General features: G+C 36.7%; 1 protein-coding gene across 1 annotated transcript; it reads left to right on the top strand.

Moving 5' to 3' along the window:
* The first annotated feature begins 22,146 nt into the window (after positions 1–22,146).
* Positions 22,147–23,088, top strand: LOC105729477 (olfactory receptor 6M1). The gene has a single exon (XM_012470233.2). It carries the CDS (start codon positions 22,147–22,149, stop codon positions 23,086–23,088), a length of 942 nt encoding a protein of 313 aa, XP_012325656.1.
* Positions 23,089–24,163: the final 1,075 nt, after the last annotated feature.

Raw genomic sequence — 24,163 nt, 5'->3', positions numbered from 1 at the left:
ACTCTTCTGATTATATAGGTCAAGTAAGAATTTATTAATAGCAGGCTTCCTATGTAATTTATTTCTAGGAAACCATAAACAACTAGCCAACACCATATAACTCTGGTTGCTGCTCTGATTCTGTTGTCCATCATGGTAATTATGCCCACCTTGCCTTTGGTGGCTGAGTGCTGGCATTGACTCCTGACACCCTGGGATCCAATTGTTGTCACTGCATTTAGGTTTTCCAATACAGTGGCTGCAGTTCCCTCTGCAAATTCTGGCATATAGAGAAGAGTGATCACATAGCTCAAGGGTGCCAGGACTTCTCTCACAAATTTAGTTTTCTAAATATTGTTGAAATACATCTTCTGGACCCTCTCAGTGTTGATGAGTAGGTCTCAAATGACAGATCCACTCTAACATTCCAGTCTCCAATCAAACTATCAGAACCCTTTCTAATTCCCTGAGCTGCAACATTAAATGCAAAATCCCTGCTTAGCAAAACTATATCATAAATTTTGCCTAACCCAACTTTGTTTCTTCCACCATTACCCCACACTCTCAGTATCCATTTCTTAGTATACATTTCTGTAGACAGAAATTTCCCAAATTTCTGACTACATAAGTTAGAAAACATGAGTAGCTATTTTGCAATGTAGTGTACCTCCTCATGGGTTATGCTTTGTATCTTGCCTTTAGGGTCCTGCTGATAATTGAATCTAGTTATAGGTCTACAAGCAAAACAGGGTAGTGAGGGTGAGAACCAACATTTTCATATGTAAGAAATGTCTCAGGGGAAGCCATTACAGTTTCTTCAGACAATAAGGGCAATATATTGGGCATGGAGAGACTACTTCTGCTGGATATGGGGGGACTCCCATTCACAAGGAAGGCTCATCATAATTTAAGACCTTAATGTCCCTAGCTTCATCAGGGTGTTCCAACACTTCCTTATCACAACGTGCCAGGTGCCATTCTTTCTCAATCAATGCCCTCACATTTAATGTAGACACTCTGTGAGGCTGGGAGTTCAACCTGCATTATAATTCAGCTAGCAGCAGGATAAAATTCTGCATTTTATTTTAGCAACATTAACCCTGTAGTTGGTAAGGGTTGTGGGGGTTTATTGTATTTTTTTTATACTTTTTCATGTGTCTTAAGCATTTAAAATTTCTTTTTGAGAAAGAAAAAAAGGATAAAGTAGGGTTGGAAAAGTAGATTAAATTTCAAGTAAATGTTCAGATCTTGATATGCAGTAGAGACTATTATTATGCAGTGTAAACTAAAAATAAAAAATTCTAAGCCCCCAACCCAATGAATGGACTCCCTCTTGTCTAAGGAGTCCCCAGAAAAATCTTAAAACTGAACTTTTGGCCATGACAGGAAGGAAGTTTGGACACACCTCATTATACTTTCACCCTGTTGGAGTTTAGGTGCAATAACTGATCAGCATTAATGTTAACATGGAGCTCTTAAGACTGACAAAACAGACTCTGCGGCAATAAAATGTCAACTCTTACACAAGACCTACAGCCACACAAGGCAAGGATTAAGTCACACCTGCAGGCCATTAATCTTGCTGTGTGACATCCTTATCTTAAGACATTCCTTTCTGCTGAGTTCAAGTTTTAGAAACAGGCTTACTTTTTTAACCAACTGCAAAAATTAAAGAATCTCTGAATATACCTATAACCTGTAAATCTCCCCAACCCCATCCCCACACCTTCACCCCTGCTTCCACATATTCCACCTTTCCAGGTAGAAACCTTCCAAGTATTGATTTACGTCTTGGCCTGTAACTCCAAAATTAAGCTGTTGCCCTACAGTCTTTCTCAGGACTTCTTGAGACTGTGGTTTCCCAGGCCCCAGTCACTCATATTAACTCAGAATAAGCCTCTTTATAACATTTAGAGTTTACTAACAACAGATTTAGGGAATATTTTTTAAATATTATGGGATATTTACTTCCCGCTAAGATGTAGAAAGCTGCAAAGCCTTCTTTGAGATAAGGATAATGAGAAAAAGCTAAACTACAAAATTACAGCTTTCTTGAACCCAGCAGTGATCTGAGGTCACAGGGAAACCAGCCAGATCAGCAATGACCTGAGGTCACAGGAAACAGCCAGAAATCCAATAACAGACAGGTCTGTGGAGAAACAGAAACTGTGGGTCAGCTCAGTTGTGGCAAAGCATGAGAGGAAGATAGAGCCACCATAACCAGTTAGAAAATACAATTATGTTTTTAAAAAAAAAAAAAAAAAACCATCAATGCAAAGGAAGGCAGAAAAACATGGAAAAAGAAATAATAAATACATAAAACAAATAGAAAACAGCTAATTAGAGAATATATTCAAATAAAGCCAAGTCAATAATTACTTTAAAAATTAATGGCCTTAACACAATTAAAAGACAGAAATTATAAGACTGAATTAAAATATTTTAATAAAGCAAAATCTGGCTGAATGCTGCCTACAATAAGTCCTCCTTACATATAAAAGCTTAGCTAGATCATCAACAGCATATTTTGTTATGTGTATGTTATGTGTATTTTACCACAATAAAAATGTTAGATGGAAAATACATACCATACAAAGATTAGTCAACAGAAAGATGGAGTGGTACTATTAATATCACAAAGTAGATTTCAAAACAAGGAATATTATAAGAGATAAAAATGAACGTTACGACAAAGGAGTCAACAACTCACTACGAATACAAAACAATGGGTACGTGCCTAACAAAAGAGCATCAAAATGAATAAAGCAAGGATAGTTAAATGTACAATTATTATTAGAAACTTTACCACTTCTTTATCAATAACAAGTAGACAGACAAAGAAGCAAAAATAAATCAGTAAGAATATAGAGAACTGAAGAACCCCATAGCCAATTCAATTACAATAATTAAAAATATTTGTACAACACTCCACCCAACAAAACAGAAGTCACACTGTGTTCAATGGTACAGGGAAGATTCACCAGGACAGACCATATACTATACCATAAATCAAGCCTACACAAATTTAAGAGTTGAAATTATGCAAAGTCTATTTGCTGACCAAAACAACTCAGAATTAAATTAATTAATTAGGAGGTCTATGTGGCATTTTAAAATATTAGGAAATTAGAAATAAACAAACTTTTTAATCCATTGGTCCAAGAGGAAGTCAATTGGGAAATTAGAAAATATTTTAAATTTAGTGAAAATTAAAACACAGCATAGTAAATACAATGAAATTAGTTAGACACAGCTAATGGAAAGTTAAAAAAGGAAAGTGTATCATTGAAAGCTTATATAAGTCTCATATCAATGACTTTCGCCTTAAGAATGTAGTAAAAGAAGAACAAATGAATCCTAAAACAGAAGGAAATAGGAAAGATGAGAAATCAATAGAGAAAAATCACAAAAAAAAAATTAACAAAACTATTTCTAGTTTTGGTGGCCTGACAGAGATAAAAAATAATGCTCTTTTCTGGATACATATTATCTACTTTGATCTTTTACATATAATGTTAAACATAATGACCAGGAACAGTGGCTCACACCTATAATCCAAGCACTCTGGAAACCGAGGCAGGTGGACTCCTTTAGCCCAGGACTCTGAGACCCACCTGGGCAACATAGAGAAACCTTGTCTCTACAAAAATAAAATAATTAGCTGGGCATAGTTCCAGCTACTAGAGAGGCTGAGGTGAAAGGATCATTTGAGCCCTAGAGGTTGAGGCTACAGAGAGCCAAGATCATGCCACTGTACTCCAGCCTGGGCAACAGAGAAAGACCCTGTCTCAAAGAAAAAAAAAAGGTTAAACATAAAATTTAAAAATATGACACATTCAAATAAAAAGAAAATAACCCTGAATTAAGAGAAAATCAGCCAATAGGTGCATACTCACAGATAACCCAGATGTTAGAATTTGCAGGCAAGAGCTTCAAACTAACTCTGAATGACCTAATGAAGAAGATGGAAAACATTTCTAAAAAGAGGTAAAATTCATCTCCAAAATACAAGATAATTATTTTTAGGTCTGCAACTTAAAAATAATGTATGGAGCCAGGTGCGGTGGCTCACACCCATAATCCCAGCTCTTTGGGAGGCGGAGGCGGGCAGATCAAGAGATCAGAAGTTCGAGAGCAGCCTGACCAATATGGTGAAACCCCGTCTCTACTAAAAATACGAACATTAGCTGGGTGTGATGGCGCACCTGTAATCCCAGCTACTCGGGAGGCTGAGGCAGGAGAATAGCTTGAACCCGGCAGGTGGAATTTGCAGCGAACCGTGATTGCGCCACTGCACTCCAGGCTGGGCAACAGAGCAAGGCTCCATCTCAAGATAATAAAAACAATAATGTCTGGAGTTAGCATGTAGGTAGATCAGGGCCAGCCCTGGTCCCTTATCCTTCCCACCCCCATCTTAACCTAGGAACTGTTGCCCAGGGACCGACCCGTGGGCACAGAAGCACCCCCCAAGCCCTTGGGACAACTGCCATTTCCACATTATCCCCATCTTTAGCCTGAGCGTGGATTAAGACAGAGGAGATCACACACAGGTTAAAGATGTTTCTTCCATTTCAGATTTCCATTGTAAACAAAAGTCCTTGTTAATCCCTGCATACATTTAATTAAAAAAAAGGAATTATTTGGCCAGGCGTGGTGGCTCATGCCTGTAATCCAAGCACTTTGGAGGCCAAGACGGGTGGATCACCTGAGGTCGGGGAGTTCAAGACCAGCCTGACCAACATGGTGAAACCTCGTCTTAAAAAAAAAAAGAAAGAAAGAAAGAAAAAAGGAATTAGTTGATAAATATTGGTGAGTCACATTCATACATTAGATTTTTTTGTTTAACTTTCAGGATGTTGGTATATCAGTAAGAAAAATAGCCTCTCTCTCAGGATCTAGCTAAAAAGGCTGAAAGTCAGTCAGTTTAGTAATTCACCAAAAACAGGAGTTAAAGAAAGAAAAGGGAACTGGAGGCTAAGATTTTTTGCTGTTGTAGTTTTTTTTTTAATAAACATTATCTATGTTTAATCAAATGCCCATATTTTTTCCTATAAAGAATTTGCTTTAGTTTTTCCATAAGGCATTTTTTTTTGTCATCCAAACATCTCTTCCTTTTAAAATTTTCTTAGAGTTAAAACGATAAATAAGAGGATTTAAACCACTAAAATGACACATGCCAATATCTTCATTCAGCCAGACCTGGTAAATTCTATCAAAACTAGACAGCTAAATAAGAACCATGTTATAAAATATCATCCAAAAAAAGACTATTAGAAAAGTCATTCACCTGGGACAGATTTTTAACAAACATGCACTAATGTTACCTCCCTCTCCCAAACTCCTGCTGTCCTCACCTCACCCATCACTGTAAAAATATTATATCATGCATTAAAGACCAGAAAGGGCTTGCTTTTACCCAGGGAAGAGACATTCCCTCAATCCTTTTTCTGGGCAGCTTTCCTGGTGGATGTTTCTGGCCTGCATTCCACCATGGGGACTTCTCACTTCCAACTCTAAGGGCAGCTGACCACCTGCCAGCCCCTCTCTGGTTCCAGAAGATCTAACCCTTTGCACTGGCACAGGAGAGATCTTAAATGGTCTCTGGGCTGCCAGGACATGCAGGCTCTGAATGAGGACTGCACCCACCTGTGCTGTTCCTGAGGCCACCCTCTCCAGCCCCAGAAGTCGTGTCTAGAGTTCCTGACCAGCCATCCTCTGCCAGAACCACAGGTCTGGAGCTGGGCCTTAGGCTCCCAGTGCCATTTGGGAAGGGCAGTAGCTGACCTTGCCTGCCAGGGGAAGGGTGGGGAGGAGCAGTGAGATGAGAGGCAGGATGCTTGCCCAGAAACGTGCTTTCCTTTAGATGGTGCAGGGCCTGGGCCAACCTTACAGGTCAGTAGACCAGACTCAACTACTTGGGATCAGTGATTCTTTTGTCACAGAAGAGCCCTTCATGATGTAACTTTGAGGCCCCAACATGACAGCCACTGGGCCACCAGGACCCAAGAAGACAGCTCCCTACCCCATCTTCTGGCACAGGCCATCCCGAGTGCATGTCCCTGTTGCCCACTGCACTGATCATGAAGCCACCAGCCACTGCCAGGCGTGTTGCACCTGTGCTATCATTCTTCCTCCTGATGGGCACCGTGGTGAAGGAAGTCACCCAGCTGTTTCAGTCCCAGAGGCTGGTGGCTGGTTTTGAACTTGTGTTGACTGTTGTACCAAAGCGAGCAAAGAAAATCAACACCAAGACAAAAGTATGCCAAATTGCAGGGTCTTTATTGCCGGCAGCCACGGAGGACTCACATCTCTCCAACCCGTGGCCCCGAGCTCAGGGGGAGCAAGGTATTTAAGCTGCAAAACCACATCCTTGTTTTGGGGGGCTCAGGTGTTGTGCAAGGCAAGCTGTTTGTACAGAAGCTAAAGTCAGTGGTTTGTTGCAAGGGAAGGGGGGCAGCAGTGGAAATTTTTAACCTTAGAAAATAACACTTCTGAGAATTGCAATACAATAACAGTTCTGAGAACTACAGCTCTGCTCAGGGCCCAGGTGGCTTTTCTATAAGATGGCAGTGCTTAAGCTTTCTGTTTTAGCCCCTATCTCATTGGCTGTTGATACTTACTTACTATATAAATATAATTTATCATTTGTATCATAAAAAAGGTAAAATTTTCTCAAAGACACACAATATTAAAATAAATCTAACAAAATACTGGAAACAAAATACACAGCGTTGAAAATTCAATAGCTTTATCAAAAGAAAGAATGAATAAACTTAAAGACAAAGTAGAAATTATTCAAACTGAAGCATTTCTCTCTCTTTTTTTTAGAGATGGGGTTTCACCATGTTGGCCAGGATGGTCTTGATCTCTTGACCTCGTGATTCACCCGCCTTGGCCTCCCAAAGTGCTGGGATTACAGGCGTGAGCCACCGCGCCCGGCCGCAGAAAAATAATTTCTAAATATGTCTAAGATCTGTCAAACAATATCAAATTGTCTAATACACAGGTAACAGGAGTTCCAGAAGTTGAGAAAGAATAGGGCAGAGGACTATTGGGAGAAATAATAGGCAATAATTTTTCAAATTTAATAAAATATATCAACCCAAAAATCCAGAAACTCAATTAGGATAAACAAGGAAAGAAAAATCATGACTAGTTTTATCATGGTGAAATTGCTGAAACCCAAAGATAATGAGAACATATTAAAAGTAGACAGAGAAACAACAAAAATTGTGGCTGACTTCTCTGAAATAATGGAGGCCAGAGGATGACAGAATGACCTCTATCAAGTTATGAGAAGTTTAAAGGATAGAGGATAGATTTTTTGATGTTGCAGAGTTGAATAAGCTTTAGTGTCTACAGAGGGAAATCCCTGTGAAAAGAAAGTCAATGTATCTTCCTTCATGAACTCCCAAAGAGTCGGTATATAACAAACATCATTGATGTGGTTTGGAAAGGAGGGAAGGGGAATTAAAATGAATGACTGAAAATGAAAGAATCAGTTGAAAGTAATAACAGAGTAATTGGCATTCCTGGTCCCTATCCCACTCACATATAAATATGAGAACTACCTTTCTCCTCTTCTCCTCTGACTCTATCCCCCATAGCAAGAAACTAGAAATCTGATCTCTAGAAAAAGTGAAGAGAAACAGCTCCAAACATGAGGACATCAGATATAATAGGGAATGGTAGTGTAAAGCTAAAAAGAAAGGTTCATTTAAAAACTTACATCTCCTCTGTTATGCTAGGTAGCCAGGAACCTATCCACCCCACATTTCCAGTCTCCATTAAACTGAAGATATTGACCAATAAAATGATATAACTCAAAATCACCAGATACCAAGTGAGGGATGGGGCTGAAAACAAGGGGGATTCAATTAATTATTCCATATTTTTATTAGGATACCCAAGACTCTGTCTCCTGAAACCATGGTCCCAGAATTCCAGTGACCAGACATATACTTTCCAAGTCAAATTTGAGATAATTCTTCTCTAGAGAAATTAAATACCCCCAAAGCTTTGAGATGGTTACAAATAAAAACACTATTGTGAAAAAGTAGGTTTACCACCTTACTGCTCTGCACAGAAAGCTCTTTCATCAGTAAGTTTCAATTACTCATACAATTTCCAGACAGTATTTTAGTATATTGCTCTTAACACAAATAGAGAACAACAATTAACAAGATATTTGTGGTAAGCTTACAGTGGAAAATTTAAATCCAAAACAGGCATACAAAAGATTAATCTGGAGGAAAAGAGACAATGTAGAAAAGGGGGAATTTCAAAATAATGCACAATTAATATTCCTCCCTCTCACTGGAGAGATTTTTTTTTTTTTTTTTTTTTTTTTTTTTGAGATAGAGTCTTGCTCTGCCACCCAGGCTGGAGTGCAGTGGCACAATCTCTGCTCACTGCAACCTCTGCCTCCTGAGTTCAAGTGATTCTCCTGCCTCAGCCTCCCGACTATAGGCGTCTGCCACCACACCCAGCTAATTTTCTATTTTTAGTAGAGACGAGGTTTTACCATGTTGGCCAGGCTGGTCTCAAACTCCTGACCTCAGGTGATCTGCCTAGCTTAGCCTCCCAAAGTGTTAGGATTACAGGCGTGAGCCACCGTGCCTGGCCAAGATAAAATATTTTATCCAAAGTAACAAAAAACAAGAATTGGTTGAAATGGAAAGGGAGAGATCTGAGAACTATAAAACACTGTAATTAAATATATAACAACAAAAAGTTATAAATAAAACAGGGGAGTTGAATTATAAATTTATGGAAATTTCTCAGTAAATGGGAAAGACAGAGACAGAGAACAGGTGAGAGAGATGCAAAGGTATTCGCCTTAATACAAGAGAGACATCCACATAATAAAATTAAAGAAATAGCCTAATAAAAGTCTCCTGAATAAAAATATGAGTTAAGGGATTTACTGACTGTTCAGCACTGTGAATGAAAAAGATGCCTCCAAAGCACAGCATCTTGGAATTTCAAAACAGATGCAACAAGATGATAACATTTCTAAAGAGAAAACATCACATATAAGGAACTGGGAATTAAAATCCCATTATAATAACAGCAACATCATATGCTAATAACAGTAAAAATGTTGCTTAAAAATTCTGCAGGAAACGTATTTCAATTTAGAATTCTGTATCTAGCCAAATTACTATTTAAAGATACAATAAGAATATTTTAATAAATGCGGAAATAATGAAGTGTGAAATGAACTATACATCAGTCAGATCACACTAGAACAAATCAATCAGTCAAGAATATAGCAGGAAGATAGTCTAATGAAGGGACAAGGGGGATAAAATTAGTAGATTATTGGCCAAAAGTTTTTGTAGAATTTGAGGGCTAAATAAGGAAATAGTAGATAGCAAACAGTGTGAATGGAAAAAATTATAACTTTAATAAAATATATCTTTCAAAAAAAGAAACAACTATAATACCCTTCCTGGATCAACAGTGAACGATGTTGGCATAACATAATATTATAAAAACTCAATTTTTATTCCATCAAAAATTGTGATATCTCTGCACAGCAGATACAGGAGAAAGAAAGTGAGCAAATACCTTAAAAGTCCTCTTTTAGCACAATAATAGATAATGTGTAAACTTGATAAGAAAGAACAGTAAAAGCATTTATTTGGAAATATGAAGCTAACACTAAAAGAAACAACCAACATGTTTAAAATAATTTCCAACAAACCTGCATGTCTTGCACACGTGTCATCGAACTTAAATTTTAAAAATATGTAATTTCCAATGAGAAAAAGGTCTGAAAAGTAGAGAGAAGAAACAGAAACATTTTTTTCTGTACAAAAATGTTGGCATTTATTCACTTTTAACTATGTGTCTGTATTAGTTTAAAAAATAAAAAGTAATTTTCAAACAAAGAAAACATAGGTTGAGAGTGGGAGAAAAATGAGACTAGAGGAAAGACCAACTTAAAGTTGAAGTAAAGATACTTCTAAAGATACTCAGTACACAGTTTTAAAGCATAAGGTATATGAGAGGGTCAAGAGTTTGTTTTCAGGGTAGAAACTGGGAAGAGACATTCCAGCATTTGGGTAACTGTTATGGTTTAAACATGTCCCACAGATTTCATATATTATAAATTTAATCCCCAAATTCAGCGAATTCAGTTGATGGTATTTGGAAATGGGGCCTTTGGGAGGTTATTAGGATTACATAAAGTCACTAGGATTGGGTCCCCATGATGAGACTGGTGGCTTTATAAGAAGAGAAGGAAAGACTTGACCTGACACACTCTTGCCCTCTTACTATGTGATGGCTCCCTCCATGTCATGAGACAGCAGAAAGGCCCTTACCAGATGTCAGTGCCATGTTCTTGGACTTCCTAGTCTTCAGAACCATAAACTAAAGAAACTTGTATTTTGTTAGAAATTTTCCAGTCTATGCTATTCTTTTATAGCAATAGAAAACAGACTACAACAGTGGTTGGTCTCTACCTTTGAGATAAGCAGCAGAGACACTGGCTTTTGGCTAAAACAGTGATTGTGGTGACTATTGTTGAAGAATCCAGGCAATATCTTTCAAGTTTCTAGTGATGCCCAGGAAGAATAAGAACCTTGACCATCAAAACACACTCTATTTATTCACATAGTATATTCCTCCATCATGGGAACTGAATTCTATAGCAATACTCAAATCATATGCACAAGTAGGCAAAAGAAGCATCAGTCTGCAGACAATGACCATCTGAAGAAATTTCAAGTTGAGTGTCAATTCTCCCAAAGAGTAGTAGACAGAGAAGAGAAAGAAGAGATTTTAACCAGTATGTTAGCATTGGTAATTGTGATAAGGGGACTAGGATTAATTGTATTTCTCCATGTTTATTTTCAGATTTATCATCATGTATTTATTAGCATGTATGCTAATAAATGTTATGTAAAATGTTTACATTTTTCAAAAGAGTCACTGTTGTTTCACGTAATTGCTAATCTGGTCTAGGGTAAGATGCATCCTAAATCAGATATGATCTTTGCCTATAACTCAAGAAAGAGTTGTAAGACTGTTTATTCAAACATTGTTTAATTAGGAGGTTGATGAGTCTTCTGAATAGAAGTTTTGTCTGTCTATCTGTCTATCTATCTATCTATCTATCTACCTACCTACCTACCTACCTACTTACTTATGTAGTCCATCTCACAAAGCCAGAAGACAAATTATACTCAAGGATAAGGATAGTTGTGTATTTAAACTGAAGAGACAGATATCTTTAGGAAGAAGATACCATAGAAATAGTCCCTAAAACATCTGGCATGGAGAAGGAATTCAGCGAATGAATGAATGAAGAAACAAACAGTAAGTGGATAAATAAATAAAATGAACTATGTCAAAGCAGCACATATAATTTCAGGCTTCCCTGAAATTCTTAATGTAACTAAAAAAAATAAGTTATTTTGTATATTGAAGCTTATCATTACAATAAGGCTGGCAGCACATTCAGAGATAAAACGGTATGACATAACCTGCAAAGTTTCTCAGAAGTCATATTATTTCCTGCCCACTCACAATTTTTATAGCAGTACTATGTGTAATTACCTCTGTAGACTCTAATCCTCTGGATTCTATTTCACTTTTGCTCTTTTTACCTTCTTCCCAAGGTAACTATTTCTATATTCACCCTTCTCTGGTTTTCCTGAGTCTATATATGGCAATGTGATAAAATGAGGCTAGAAAATTTAAGTATTCAAAATGCAGTGTCTGGGTTTTTGAAGAGTTAGCACACTGCTAGTTGGCGTAGCTCATGTCTGTAATCCCAGCACTTGGCCACCATAGGAGGCCAAAGTGAAAGTATTGCTTGAGCCCAGGAGTTCGAGGTCAGCCTAGGCAGCATAATGAGAACCCCTCAAGCCTGATCTCTACAAAAATATTTAAAAACTAGCTGGGCATGGTGGTGCATGCCTGTAGTCCCAGCTACTCAGGAAGCTGAGATGGGAAGATTGCTTGAGCCCGGGAGATCAAGGCTATAGTGAGCCATAATCACACCACTGCCCTCCAGCTTGGGTGACAAAGCAAGACCCTGTCTCAAGAAATAAAACATGAAGAGTTAGAACACAAGTTATGAGCAAGATAGCTAAAACAATAGCAGCATCAGAAATAAAGTTACATAAGCCCCACTGATGGAAATTATCCTCTGGGAAAAAAACACAAATATTCATAAATTCAAATTTTTTCATGCAAGTACAAGTTCACAGGCTCCTTTAATATGTATGAGAGGTCTATAAAGACAAATTAAGAACTTTGATTCTTGACAGAAATTTATTTCTCCATAAATCTATAGAGATGAAGGTCTACTATAACTCCAAGTACAAATCCATCAGCAGTCTATCCTAGACAAATGTTTCAGAAGCAAAGCATTCCTATTTATAAGAATACATTAAATATTGACTGTCTTTCAAGTATTAACGCTTAGGAAGTTGATGACCTTTAGCCCCAGTCATCAGTAACCAGATACTTAGCACTTACCATGTGTCAGGAAACCTGCTGAAGTTCTCACATGCTTCATTGTATTTCACTTTTAGGATAATTTTATGGTATTAATATTGTCCCCATTTTATGGATGAGATAACTGAGGAGTTAAGATGTTAACTGTCCGAAAGTCACTCAGGTGGTGAGTCAAAGTAAGAACTATCTGACTTCAAAACCCATGCTCTTAATTACTATACAATACTGTTTCTCTTTGTTGCAAAAATTACAATAAAGGTAATTTTGGGGAATATCCCTCATAGACACAGACATAAAATCAAAGATTTGAGGCAGAAGGGAACTTCCAGAGTATCTTACTTAAACATTTCATTTTACAGATGAGAAAACTGAAGCCCATGTGAAGTAGAATTTTTAAAATCTGGGTAGTAAGAAAGCCAGAAGTGGAATCTATCATTCTGTCTGAGAATTTAATATCATTTTCCCTATTGTATCTAGCCTTCCATTCAGTCAACAGTTATTAAACATGTATTCAATGTTGGAAGAGAGTATCTATAAATATAACATAGAGAACAACAGGTTATATAATACACTTTATATAAGACACCAAGATTATTTGTGGAGTTGAGAGAGGAAAGATTAGGAAAATACTAGTGAAAATGTTTGTTAAAGTCAAATGTATTCATAACAAAATAACATCCTTGGCTTGCCAATGGATGAAGAAGGTTTGCTCTGAACCCCAGGCTAACTCTCCCACATTTTATCTCTATTATATGGAGCTCCCTAAAAATAAATTGTCTTGTTGTCATAAATAGGTAAGAATGAGGGATTTGTTTGGGTTTTGGTGGCTGGGATATCTAAAATGATAAGCATGGAGAAGACAGAGTATTTAAATGGCAATTATTACTTATAGGCAGTCACTTGATGCCATCCTATCTAATTTACCACTATCTAATTCAGTATTTCTAATGTATTTTCTCATCAGAATTCCTCTAAACTGCTCTTCAACTTAGACTACTTCTGGGTATCCCATACAAGTACACACACACAATTGAAATGTTGCACTCCTCTTCACCCCATTGGTGAGGGAGGTTGTTCTACCCCATGATTCTAGAGATGACCAAATACACGATACTCAATGCTGGACAGATAAAGTTGAAAGTAGCTTATTAGTCACATATATTCACAGCTGAGAGAGGAGGACACTGCAGGCCAAGCAGGGTGACAATGACGGTAGCCCTCGGGGCAGGATGAACAGCTGCTGGGCTGGCAGGAGATAGAAGCCTGTTAGATTGAATACTAAGTGGGGTTCAGGAGGCCTGACTGATAGTAAAATAGCCAAAGAGGGAGGCTTTCCTGCTGCAGGATGGAGGAATATCTGGTGAAAGCAGGGGAACTCACAGTTAGGCCCTGTGGAGCTTAAAGATGTCAATGTAGCACCTAAAATCTTAAGGATTACAATGGAGGTCCCCTTAATGTCATTGTACAATGTCACTTCAAGTGACATTAGGGGGATGTATATTCCCCACAGGCTCTTGTTTTTATGTCAGCTTCCACTGTGGAGGTACTCATTCCACAACAAAAATCTCTCTATAGCTCTCTCTGTCCTCATTCTTATTAGGTGTTTGTGATGTGATAGTCTTTTAAGACTACTTTAACTTATTCAAAGACTCAAAACAAGATCTAAAATAATCACACTATCTCCAAGCAACTGAACTGTACTCCAGAACAAAGTTTAAGAATGTTTTTAGGAGTCCAAAAATATCCTGAACCCAACAAGGCATCTCACATCCGATCAAAAAATTAACAGATATACAAAGAAGCAGGAAAACAAACTCACAAAAGTCAATCAACTGAAATTGATCCAGAAATGGCAGAAATGATAGAATTATCAGACAAAGACATTAAAACCATTACTATGTCTGCATTCCATTTGTTGTTAAGTAGAGATGAAAAGTACAATATCTGAGATAAGAAAGCATACAGGATAAAATTAATGACAAATCAGGCATTGTAGAAGAAAAATGTAATGGACTTGAACACATACCAATAAAACACTACATAGAGGAGAAAACATAAAAACAGACAAACAGAATATCAGTGAAATGTGGTATAACTTCAAGCAAATCACACTTAGAGTCACTGAAGTAAAATGATAATGGAAAAAATCTGAAAAAATAGTGACCAAAAAGTTTCCAAATTTTATAAAAATTATAATCTCAAAGGTTCAAGAAGCTCAACAAAACCCTAAGCAAAAGAGACATAGATAAAACAACACCAAACCACATGATAATTGAATTTCTTAAAACCATTGATAAAGAGATCTTAAAGCAGCTGGAGAAAAAAAAACAGACACGTTACATACTAAGGAACAAAAATAGATTAACAGCAGATTTTCTGTGAGAAGTAGTGCAAACCAGAAGATAGGGAAATAACATCTTTAAAATACTGAGAGGAAAAAAATTGTTTCATATATGTATATATGTAAAATTTTCTAAAATATTGATCTATCTATGAATGCAGAAAGGTTGCTAGAAAACGAGGGAATTTATCAGCTGGAGGTCTGGATGAAATCATGAAGTGCATAGAAACAGTTGTTTAATTGGAGGAATATAGTTCAAGTTTGATATACTAGAGTTTAAGATTTCAGAGATTAGTTATATGTAATGGCAAGACCTAATTTATAATAATGTAGATGACTTAAGAGGAAATAATCACTGGAAGTAAGATCAAGATATTCAAATTTTTTAAAAGATTTAAATGTAAGAATTCAAACTATAAAAATCCTTAAAGAAAACCTAGGAAATGCCCTTCTTGACAATAGCCTTGACCAAGAATTTGTGATTAAGTCCTCAAAAGAAATAGCAATAAGACAAAAACTGACAAGTGGGACCTAATTAAACTAAAGAGCTTCTACATAGCAAAAAAAAAAAACTATCGACAGAGTAAACAGGCATCCTACAGAATGGGAGAAAATATTTGCAAATTATGCATCCAATAAAATTATGCTTGAACCCAGGAGGCGGAGGTTGGGGTGAGCCGAGATCGCGCCATTGCACTCCAGCCTGGGTAACAAGAGTGAAACTCCATCTAAAAAAAAAAAAAAGAACATGTGGTACATATACACCATGGAATACTACACAGCCATGAGAAAAAGTGAAATCACATCCTTTGCAGCAACATGGATGCAGCTGAAGGCCATTATCCTAAGTGAATTGGCACAGGAACAGAAAACCAAATGCCACTTGTTCACTTACAAGTGGGAATTAAACAATGAGTACACGTGGACATAACGATAGGAATAATAGACACTGGGGACTACTGGGGGGAAAATGAGGAAGGGGAGTGTGAGCTGAAAAACTACCTATTGGGTGCTATGCCCATTACCCAAGTGATGCGATCATCCATACCCCAAACCTCAGCATTGTGCAACACACCCATGTAACAAACCTGTATATGTACCCCAAATTTAAAATAGAAGTTGAAATTTTTTTTTTAAAGATATCCAAGTTTTAGGTTGAATATCAACCTGAACTTCAATTGTTAAGTTTAGTAAGACAATTGTGGAAGTGTTTTTTTAATTGACTCTCAGTGGTTCATGTGAACAGCTGACAAAAGCAAATCAAAACAGCTGACAAAAGGTGTTCACAGACCCACTGAAAGAGTCAATTAAAAAAATCACTTCCCGGTGGCTCACGCCTGTAATCCCAGCACTTTGGGAGGCCAAGGCGGGTGAATCACAAGGTCAAGAGATCGAGACCATCCTGGTCAACATGGTGAAACCCCGTCTCTACTAAAAATACAAAAAAATTAGCTGGGCATGGTGGCGCGTGCCTGTAATCCCAGCTACTCAGGAGGCTGAGGCAGGAGAATTGCCTGAACCCAGGAGGCAGAGGTTGCGTGAGCCGAGATTGTGCCATTGCACTCCAGCCTGGGTAACAAGAGCAAAACTCCGTCTCAAAAAAAAAAAAAAAAAAAATCACTTCTACAATTGTCTTACTTGAAGGCTCTACAGCAGTTACTTGCTTATTTCTTGAAACTTAGGCAATAAATGGTGGAACCAAAGAAAATTTATAAGATTGTATACTATAAAAATAAAAAAGATTGTATGCTATGAGCCTCAGAGGACTTGTATCAGAAACAGAGAAATAACTTCTCATCAAAAGCAGAAATTTAGAGCAAAATAACAAAAACAACAAAATTTATTATAAAATTAATAATATAAACATACTATATATTTATATATGTAACATATATCATATAACATATTACATAATATATAATTGAGATAATATAAATATAAAACAATATAATATTATTGTTATATTGTTATAATGCCTCTGCAGCTATGTAACTCTATTGCTCTTGTACATGAAAACGAGAATGTGTGTTTAACTCAGTGAAACCAGTGTCCTCAAGTGAAAGTCAGATTACTGTTAAGATAATAAAAAAAAGAGGGTTTTTTATTTAAGTAAAAAATGTTTGAAAGAATTTTCATCAAAAATATATATATCAGAGAATACAGAGGAGTTTATGAAAAGCTTGTAGCTGTGAAAGGTAAGTCAAGGGCATGGAAGAACAGAGTTGTACTAGGCTGAGTTCTTGTACAAGTCCTTGTACAAGGACTCATCTTTTAAAAGTTTTTTATTTTTAATTTTTGTGGGTGCATAGTAGGTATATATATTTATGGGATACATGAGGTGTTTTGATAATGGCATGATGTGATCATTACACAATGGCTCATCTTTTTTTAACAGGGACAGGACAGGGAGGAAAAATATTATGGAATTTACTATGACCCTATTTTCATGTGGAACTTTTTAAAAAAATTACACTAACAGAGAGAAGTAGTACATGATATCTCAAACTCTAGAACATTTATTGTTGTAGAATATTTCCTATTATATCAATAATTTAAGAAGGATGAAAAGTATTCCATGTTTTTAGCTTCCTTGTAGATTATTTTTAAGGTATTATTTTCTCTTTAAATGGAAGAAGCAAAATGTCTGAAAAAAATCCCCAAGGAACCCCTAACTGGTCTATTTGTAGACAGTCTAAAACTTTGTGATTAGGAAGTTCAGAACCAACATTCTTTTATAACAATATTAATTAGCTTCTTTTGACCCATATCCCCAAGAGTCGTTCTCATCTAAATCTCTAAGGCAAATAAGCCCATGGAAAAATATAATTCATCCACTTACTTAAAAGAAAAACTGACAGAAGAAAGGAAACTTTATTGAGAAATGAAAAGTAAATGTAAAAAAAATTCAAGTCACCTTTAATTTGGTGAAACATTTATAACATTCAAGATTATTTAGTAAAAGCTTCAATGGAAGGATAGTCTAATAATCATGAAGGTAAAAATGAAATACCAAAAACTTTACTGAGTTCCCTTCACTGAGCTATCACTTGGTAAGTATGCTTAAGGAGTCCACTTAGCCACATCTAAATGAGTTGCTTGTATGAATTTCTATATTCAAAAAACTCAGTTACCGAATAACTAAAATAATTGAGAATTAAGCAAAGAGACAAAATATAGTCTTTCTGCATGGGGAAAAATACCTGAGAATTGAGACTTAATAGTTTTTGATTGATGGATCAATTGATTTTAGAGACAAGGTCTCGCTCTGTTGCCCAAGCTGGAGTGCAATGGCTTGGTCATAGCTCACTGTAACTTGGAACTGCTGGGCTCAAGCAATCCTGCCACCTCCGTCTCCAGAGTAACTAGGACTACAGATACTCATCACCATACCTGGTTAGTTTTTTGAAAATATTTGTAGAGATGGGGTCTTGCTATGCTGCCCAGGCTGATATCAAACTCCTGGTCTCAAGCAATCCTCCCGCTTCAGCCTCCCATAAATGGAAGTTGGGGAAGATGTACTCTATAAGTTTTTAAGGCCACTTACCACAGGTATTACCTTCTTTATCTGTAAAAGCAGACTCTAGAATTTGTGTTGTGCTGAATTCACTGAGATGTGGGGCAAGGAGGATACCTAGAACCTAAAGGTGTTTGAAGGGCTGTCGTGGTGAAAAGGTTAATATTTTATCTATAACATCAGTACATGAACATGTATTTGGAAGTTTAAAAAAAACAGAGTTTTCCACTCAAGATAAGCGTTTTTCATCCAGCCAGTGCTAAAGCAAGATAGTAATTTACTAATCACTGAAGTCATCCAAGCAATGGCTGGATGCATATGTAATGAGACTGCTAAACAGAAGTATTCGTTATGGGGTTGGATGGTCAGTGACCTAGTAGGGGTTATTTCATCTTTGACAGATATTTCTGAGTTAGAAATAAAATTAGCAATAAATAATAATAAATACAAAGTACAAAAGTAAAATGCTCTGAATTCATACACTTATAAAGTTTGAGCCTCTTCCTATGTCTGCACATACAAAACAGGAAAATTTTACATTATATAATTGATGCAATTAAGTATATTTTTTCGCATATGTTTTATTTACTAATATACTATCACTTTTGTTAAATTTACTTCTCTGTGTATAGTCTCTCTGATCTTTCAATATTCTTAATTAATGAAGTCATAAGCCAACCTGGAATGATTCAAGTTAAGTATGCATTAAAAATTAATCTTTCTGCAACTTATTGTTATTAATTCAGATAAGAAACAATTAGCGTTAATCATCCATCTCCTTTTTTAACCAATGTTTTAGCAAAAATCTTTTAGGTATTGTCACATATATGATTTCATTGCAACCTCATGGAAGGTCATTTTGAACATTATAATTATCTTTATTTCTCTGATAAAGAAGTTATGACTTAAAGGTAAAGAATTTAATTTGATAAAAAAGAGCTGTAAGTGGTAAAAACTAGGATTGGAATTCAGTTCTTTAAACTATCTCACATTAATCTAATTAATACCTGAGTCTTAAAATGTAAAATATACTTAAAGTAAAATTTAAAAATAGGAATAAAGATAGTGCTTATCTCATATAATTATAATGAAAATTAAAAGAGTAAACTGCTTTCAACCATGTCTGACAACTACCAAAAACTCAATAAATATTTATCTATTATTACAGAAAACAAAAAAAAATGTAAACTATAACTTGCCTATTGAACAACCTCATGGAAATAATAATACAAGTCACACAAAAAAACAGATAACAATATGCCTTGCACAGAAAGTTAATTTCCCATGCTATTATATTAGTATATGTATTTGTGATTAGACACTTCTATGCAGTAACTTAGCAAATCTTTTAGCAATTTATTTACTAGAGAATAAAAGAAGTTATACTCTTTGAAGTGGGTCAGGGAGTCAAAAAGTACTGATAGCAGGACTCTGAGATATTAATGGACATTTCAAATGTGTAGTCCAGCATTCTAAGATGAGCAAACTGAAGTTTAGAACATAAAATAAGATTTCTTTAAAAAGCACAGTATTTCTGTGCTAGTGAGGCATCAGCTATCCAAGCCCAGCTATGATATAGAACTACTCCCTCGGACTAAGAACCCATGAAAGATATCTGTAAGTGATTTCAATATTACCAACTGCTATAGTAAAGTAAAATCTAATATTATAAGAACAAATCTTTCTTGGGTTTTTGCACTGAGTAACAAATAGTGAGGGCAAACATTCTATTGGAAAAGAAGATTCGGCCGGGCGCGGTGGCTCACGCCTATAATCCTAGCACTTTGGGAGGCCAAGGCGGGTGGATCACGAGGTCAAGAGATCAAGACCATCCTGTTCAACATGGTGAAGCCCCGTCTCTACTAAAAATACAAAAAATTAGCTGGGCATGGTGGCGCGTGCCTGTAATCCCAGCTACTCGGGAGGCTGAGGCAGGAGAATTGCTTGAACCCAGGAGACGGAGGTTGCGGTGAGCCTAGATCGCACCATTGCACTCCAGCCTGGGTAACAAGAGTGAAACTCTGTCTCAAAAAAAAAAAGAAAAGAAGATTCTCAGAAATTAATAAGAGAAGCGCACAAAAAAATTATGTGGAAGAATATTTATTTTATCATTATTTATAGAAACAAGAAATGTAAACCACCTAAATTTTCAGCACTAAGCAACTTGCTAAACATAGCACAGTCCCACTGATAGAATCAAACACTATACAATTCTCAAAAATGATTGTGAAGATTTCCAGGAATTGACATGGAAAAATAATGAAATGTTTTTAAAAAATGAAAACAGAAAGAAAAGAGAAAGAAAAGAAAAGAAAAAAGCTGATTACAAAATAGTCTGCTAGTATGATTTATTTTAGGTACTCAGGTATGTAATTTGAACTTTAAAATAGCCTAAAATTATATAAACCAAAATGTCACTGTATCTCTAAGAAGTTTGATTAAAAATAGTTTTCTTTTTTGAACTTGCATTTTTTAATTCTTTGCACTAAAAATATCTTTCTTGAAATAATAAAAAGAAAAAATAAAATAAGAGGGCAAACATTATCTTGGAGGAAGTTTCAGGGAGAGGTTGGGAAAAGAAAAGGAGGTGGCCACAATCAGTAGCAAAGAGTAGAGGAGATGCTAACTGATCTATTAAGGATTTATTAAGGAGGTGCTAAGTGATATCTAGATAAATAAAGCATCAAGGTCAGAGTTAAAGCATACGTAGGTTTTAACCTAAAATGAGGAGGTCTCTGCAAAAGAATCATTTCTCAGATAGTGGGATAAAGAACAAACTAGACGATCTTGAAGTACAGTTTTAGGATGTCAGCTGACAAAGTAAATTAAGTGAGCTGAATTACCTCTGTTTTGCTTTCCTGTGTATAATTTGTACCTCTCTGATGTTATCACACTATATATGGTGCTCTCAAATGATCAGCCAGATACATGATATATATTAGATACTTTATAGAACTTGTAGGAGGTAGGTTTTAGACACAAGGCACAATCTAAGGGCAAGACACTCATTATTTCTTTTTGAGGTATCATCTAAAATGATTAATAGGAACCACGAACTGTTGTTCCTTTTAAACATCTCTGGACTGTTTTCATAGATCTATACATGCCAGGGAAAGACTTTAAGAATTGGGAGACTCTGGATATCTACATATGTAGAAAAAACTAAATCAACTCTTTATCTCTTACTCATGACAATCATCAAAGTGAAAGAAAGTTTGTTATAGAAAAGACTATAAAATTTTTAAAGGATTTGCCACTCAGGAACTGTAAACCAGAATAATAGAAGAGCATTCTGATTAAGTATACATCAGTATGTTAGCACATTTTTTAGCTGAGAAAATCAAGCCAAAAGAGAGAAAAGACTAGAAATTTCATCTAATGAAAAGACTAGAAATTTCATCTCATTCAGCTTGAGGAATGAGAAGGTAAAGGAAGTGTTGAGAGAGACAGTGAACAGAATCATGACCTTGATACTAAGGAAAACTTGACACTGCTATATACTACATATGTCATATCGATTTTTTTTATTATTTATTTTGTTAAGTTCCAAGGAAAAAAGAAATTTTATAACTAGAAGGAACCTTAGAGTTTTTTGTCCAGTCTTATCGCATTATTTTACAGAAAAACAAACAAACAAAAAAAGTGTGCCTAAATAGTATCTTGACCGTCCCAATGTGGCACAATAATAACTTTCAGGTAGTCCTACATGCCAGGACTCATCTCCCAACATAAGATGCTCTCCACAATACATCTTCCACAGATATTTACAAAATTACCTAAGCTGATTTTTCTTTTGTCATTTCTTCAGGGAAACCCTGCCTACCATGTAGTGGTCAACATGGGAAACTGGAGCACTGTGACTGAATTCACACTAATCGCCTTCCCAGCTCTCCTAGACATTCGAATCTCTCTCTTCATGGTTCTTGTGTTAACTTACACATTAACAACAACAGGAAACATCGTCATCATCTTCCTGATACGAATTGATCATCGTCTGCAAACTCCAATGTACTTTTTCCTCAGTAATTTGTCCTTTCTGGACATCTTATATACCACCGTCATTACCCCAAAGTTGCTAGCCTGCCTCCTAGGAGAAAAGAAAACCATATCTTTTGCTGGTTGTATGACCCAGACATATTTCTACTTCTTTCTGGGGACAGTGGAGTTTATCCTCTTGGCGGTGATGTCCTTTGACCGCTATGTGGCTATCTGTGACCCACTGCGCTACACCATCATCATGAACAGCAAGACCTGCTTCCTGCTGGTTCTGGGATGCTGGGTGGGAGCCTTCCTGTCTGTGTTGGTTCCAACCATTGTGGTGACACGGCTACCTTACTGTAGGAAAGAAATTAATCATTTTTTCTGTGACATTGCCCCTCTTCTACAGGTGGCCTGTATAAACACTCACCTCATTGAGAAGATAAACTTTCTCCTCTCTGCCCTTGTCATCCTGAGCTCCCTGGGGTTCACCACTGGGTCCTATGTGTGCATAATTTCCACCATTCTGAGTATCCCCTCCACCCAGGGCCGTCAGAAAGCTTTTTCTACCTGTGCTTCTCACATCACTGTTGTCTCCATTGCCTACGGGAGCAACATCTTTGTGTATGTGAGACCCAATCAGAACTCCTCACTGGATTATGACAAGGTTGCTGCTGTTCTCATCACAGTGGTGACCCCTCTCTTGAACCCTTTTATCTACAGCTTGAGGAATGAGAAGGTAAAGGAAGTGTTGAGAGAGACAGTGAACAGAATCATGACGTTGATACTAGGGAAAACTTGACACTGCTATATACTACATATGTCATATAGATTTTTTTTATTATTTATTTTGTTAAGTTCCAGGGTACATGTGAAGGACATGCAGGTTTGTTACATGGGTAAATGTGTGCCATGGCGGTTTACTGCATCTATCAATCCATCACCTAGATACTAAGCCCACCATGCATTAGTTCTTTTTCCTAATGCTCTCCCCAACCCCCAGCCCTCCCATGATGGCACACATTTCTTACCTTCAACACATTCATTCTCCATGACTATGGTGGTGTTTGGTGTGCCAGAAACCTGAGACAGTGCCCTAGGATAAGCAATGATCATGCCAAACTAAAAGAAAACTTTTATCATGTCTGGGGGAAAATCCAATCCATGAAGTCTCTTGCATATTCCATGACAGGGGTGCTGGGTACAATGGCTCACACCTGTAATCCCAATACTTTGGAAGGCCAAGATGGGAGGATTGATTGAGCCCTGGAAGTTGAGGCTGCAGTGAGCTATGATTGAGCCATTGTACTTCAGCCTGGGTGGTAGAGTGAGACCTCGTTTAAAAAAAATAATAATACCATGAAAGAAACCTAACAGGGATTCAAAGGTCTCCAGTTCTAGTCCTGGCCAACTTCACTTATTTTCCACAGATTTTTACCATGCTAAAACTTATCCAGTCCTCAATGTCTTCCTCCATTTTAAAATAAAATAATAGATAATATAATATCACTACTTGTAATAAGGTATATAAAGTTAAAAATTATTTTCTCATTAGGAACTCTTGAATATTTCTAGAGACTTCGCTTTAACCTCTATTGTGCAGATCAAGTAAAGATGATGTGAGCAGTGAGGGAAAAAAAGGTATAACTCAGGACGGTATCAAGTCTCTAGCTATATTGAGTGAAAGAGAAAGATACTTGATAAGAAAAGGAACACAGGGCTGGGCACGGTGGCTCAGGCTTGTAATCCCAGCACTTTGAGAGGCCAAGTCGGGTGCATCACTTGAGATCAGGAGTTCAAGACCAGTCTGGCCAACATGGTGAAACCCCATCTCTACTAAAAATATAAAAATTAGTGCCGTGTGGTGGTGCATGCCT

Source organism: Aotus nancymaae, unplaced genomic scaffold (genome assembly GCF_030222135.1).
Source record: "Aotus nancymaae isolate 86718 unplaced genomic scaffold, 86718_ANA_hifiasm-v0.15.2.pri h1tg000012l, whole genome shotgun sequence".
Taxonomy (NCBI): Eukaryota; Metazoa; Chordata; class Mammalia; order Primates; family Aotidae; genus Aotus; species Aotus nancymaae.
Note: the sequence above shows the minus strand (reverse complement) of the source record. Positions and strands in the feature narration are given on the sequence as shown.

Bases quoted from the DNA above. Each gene is read 5' to 3' on its own strand.
- LOC105729477 (XM_012470233.2), top strand. From the start codon at position 22,147: ATGGGAAACTGGAGCACTGTGACTGAATTCACACTAATCGCCTTCCCA.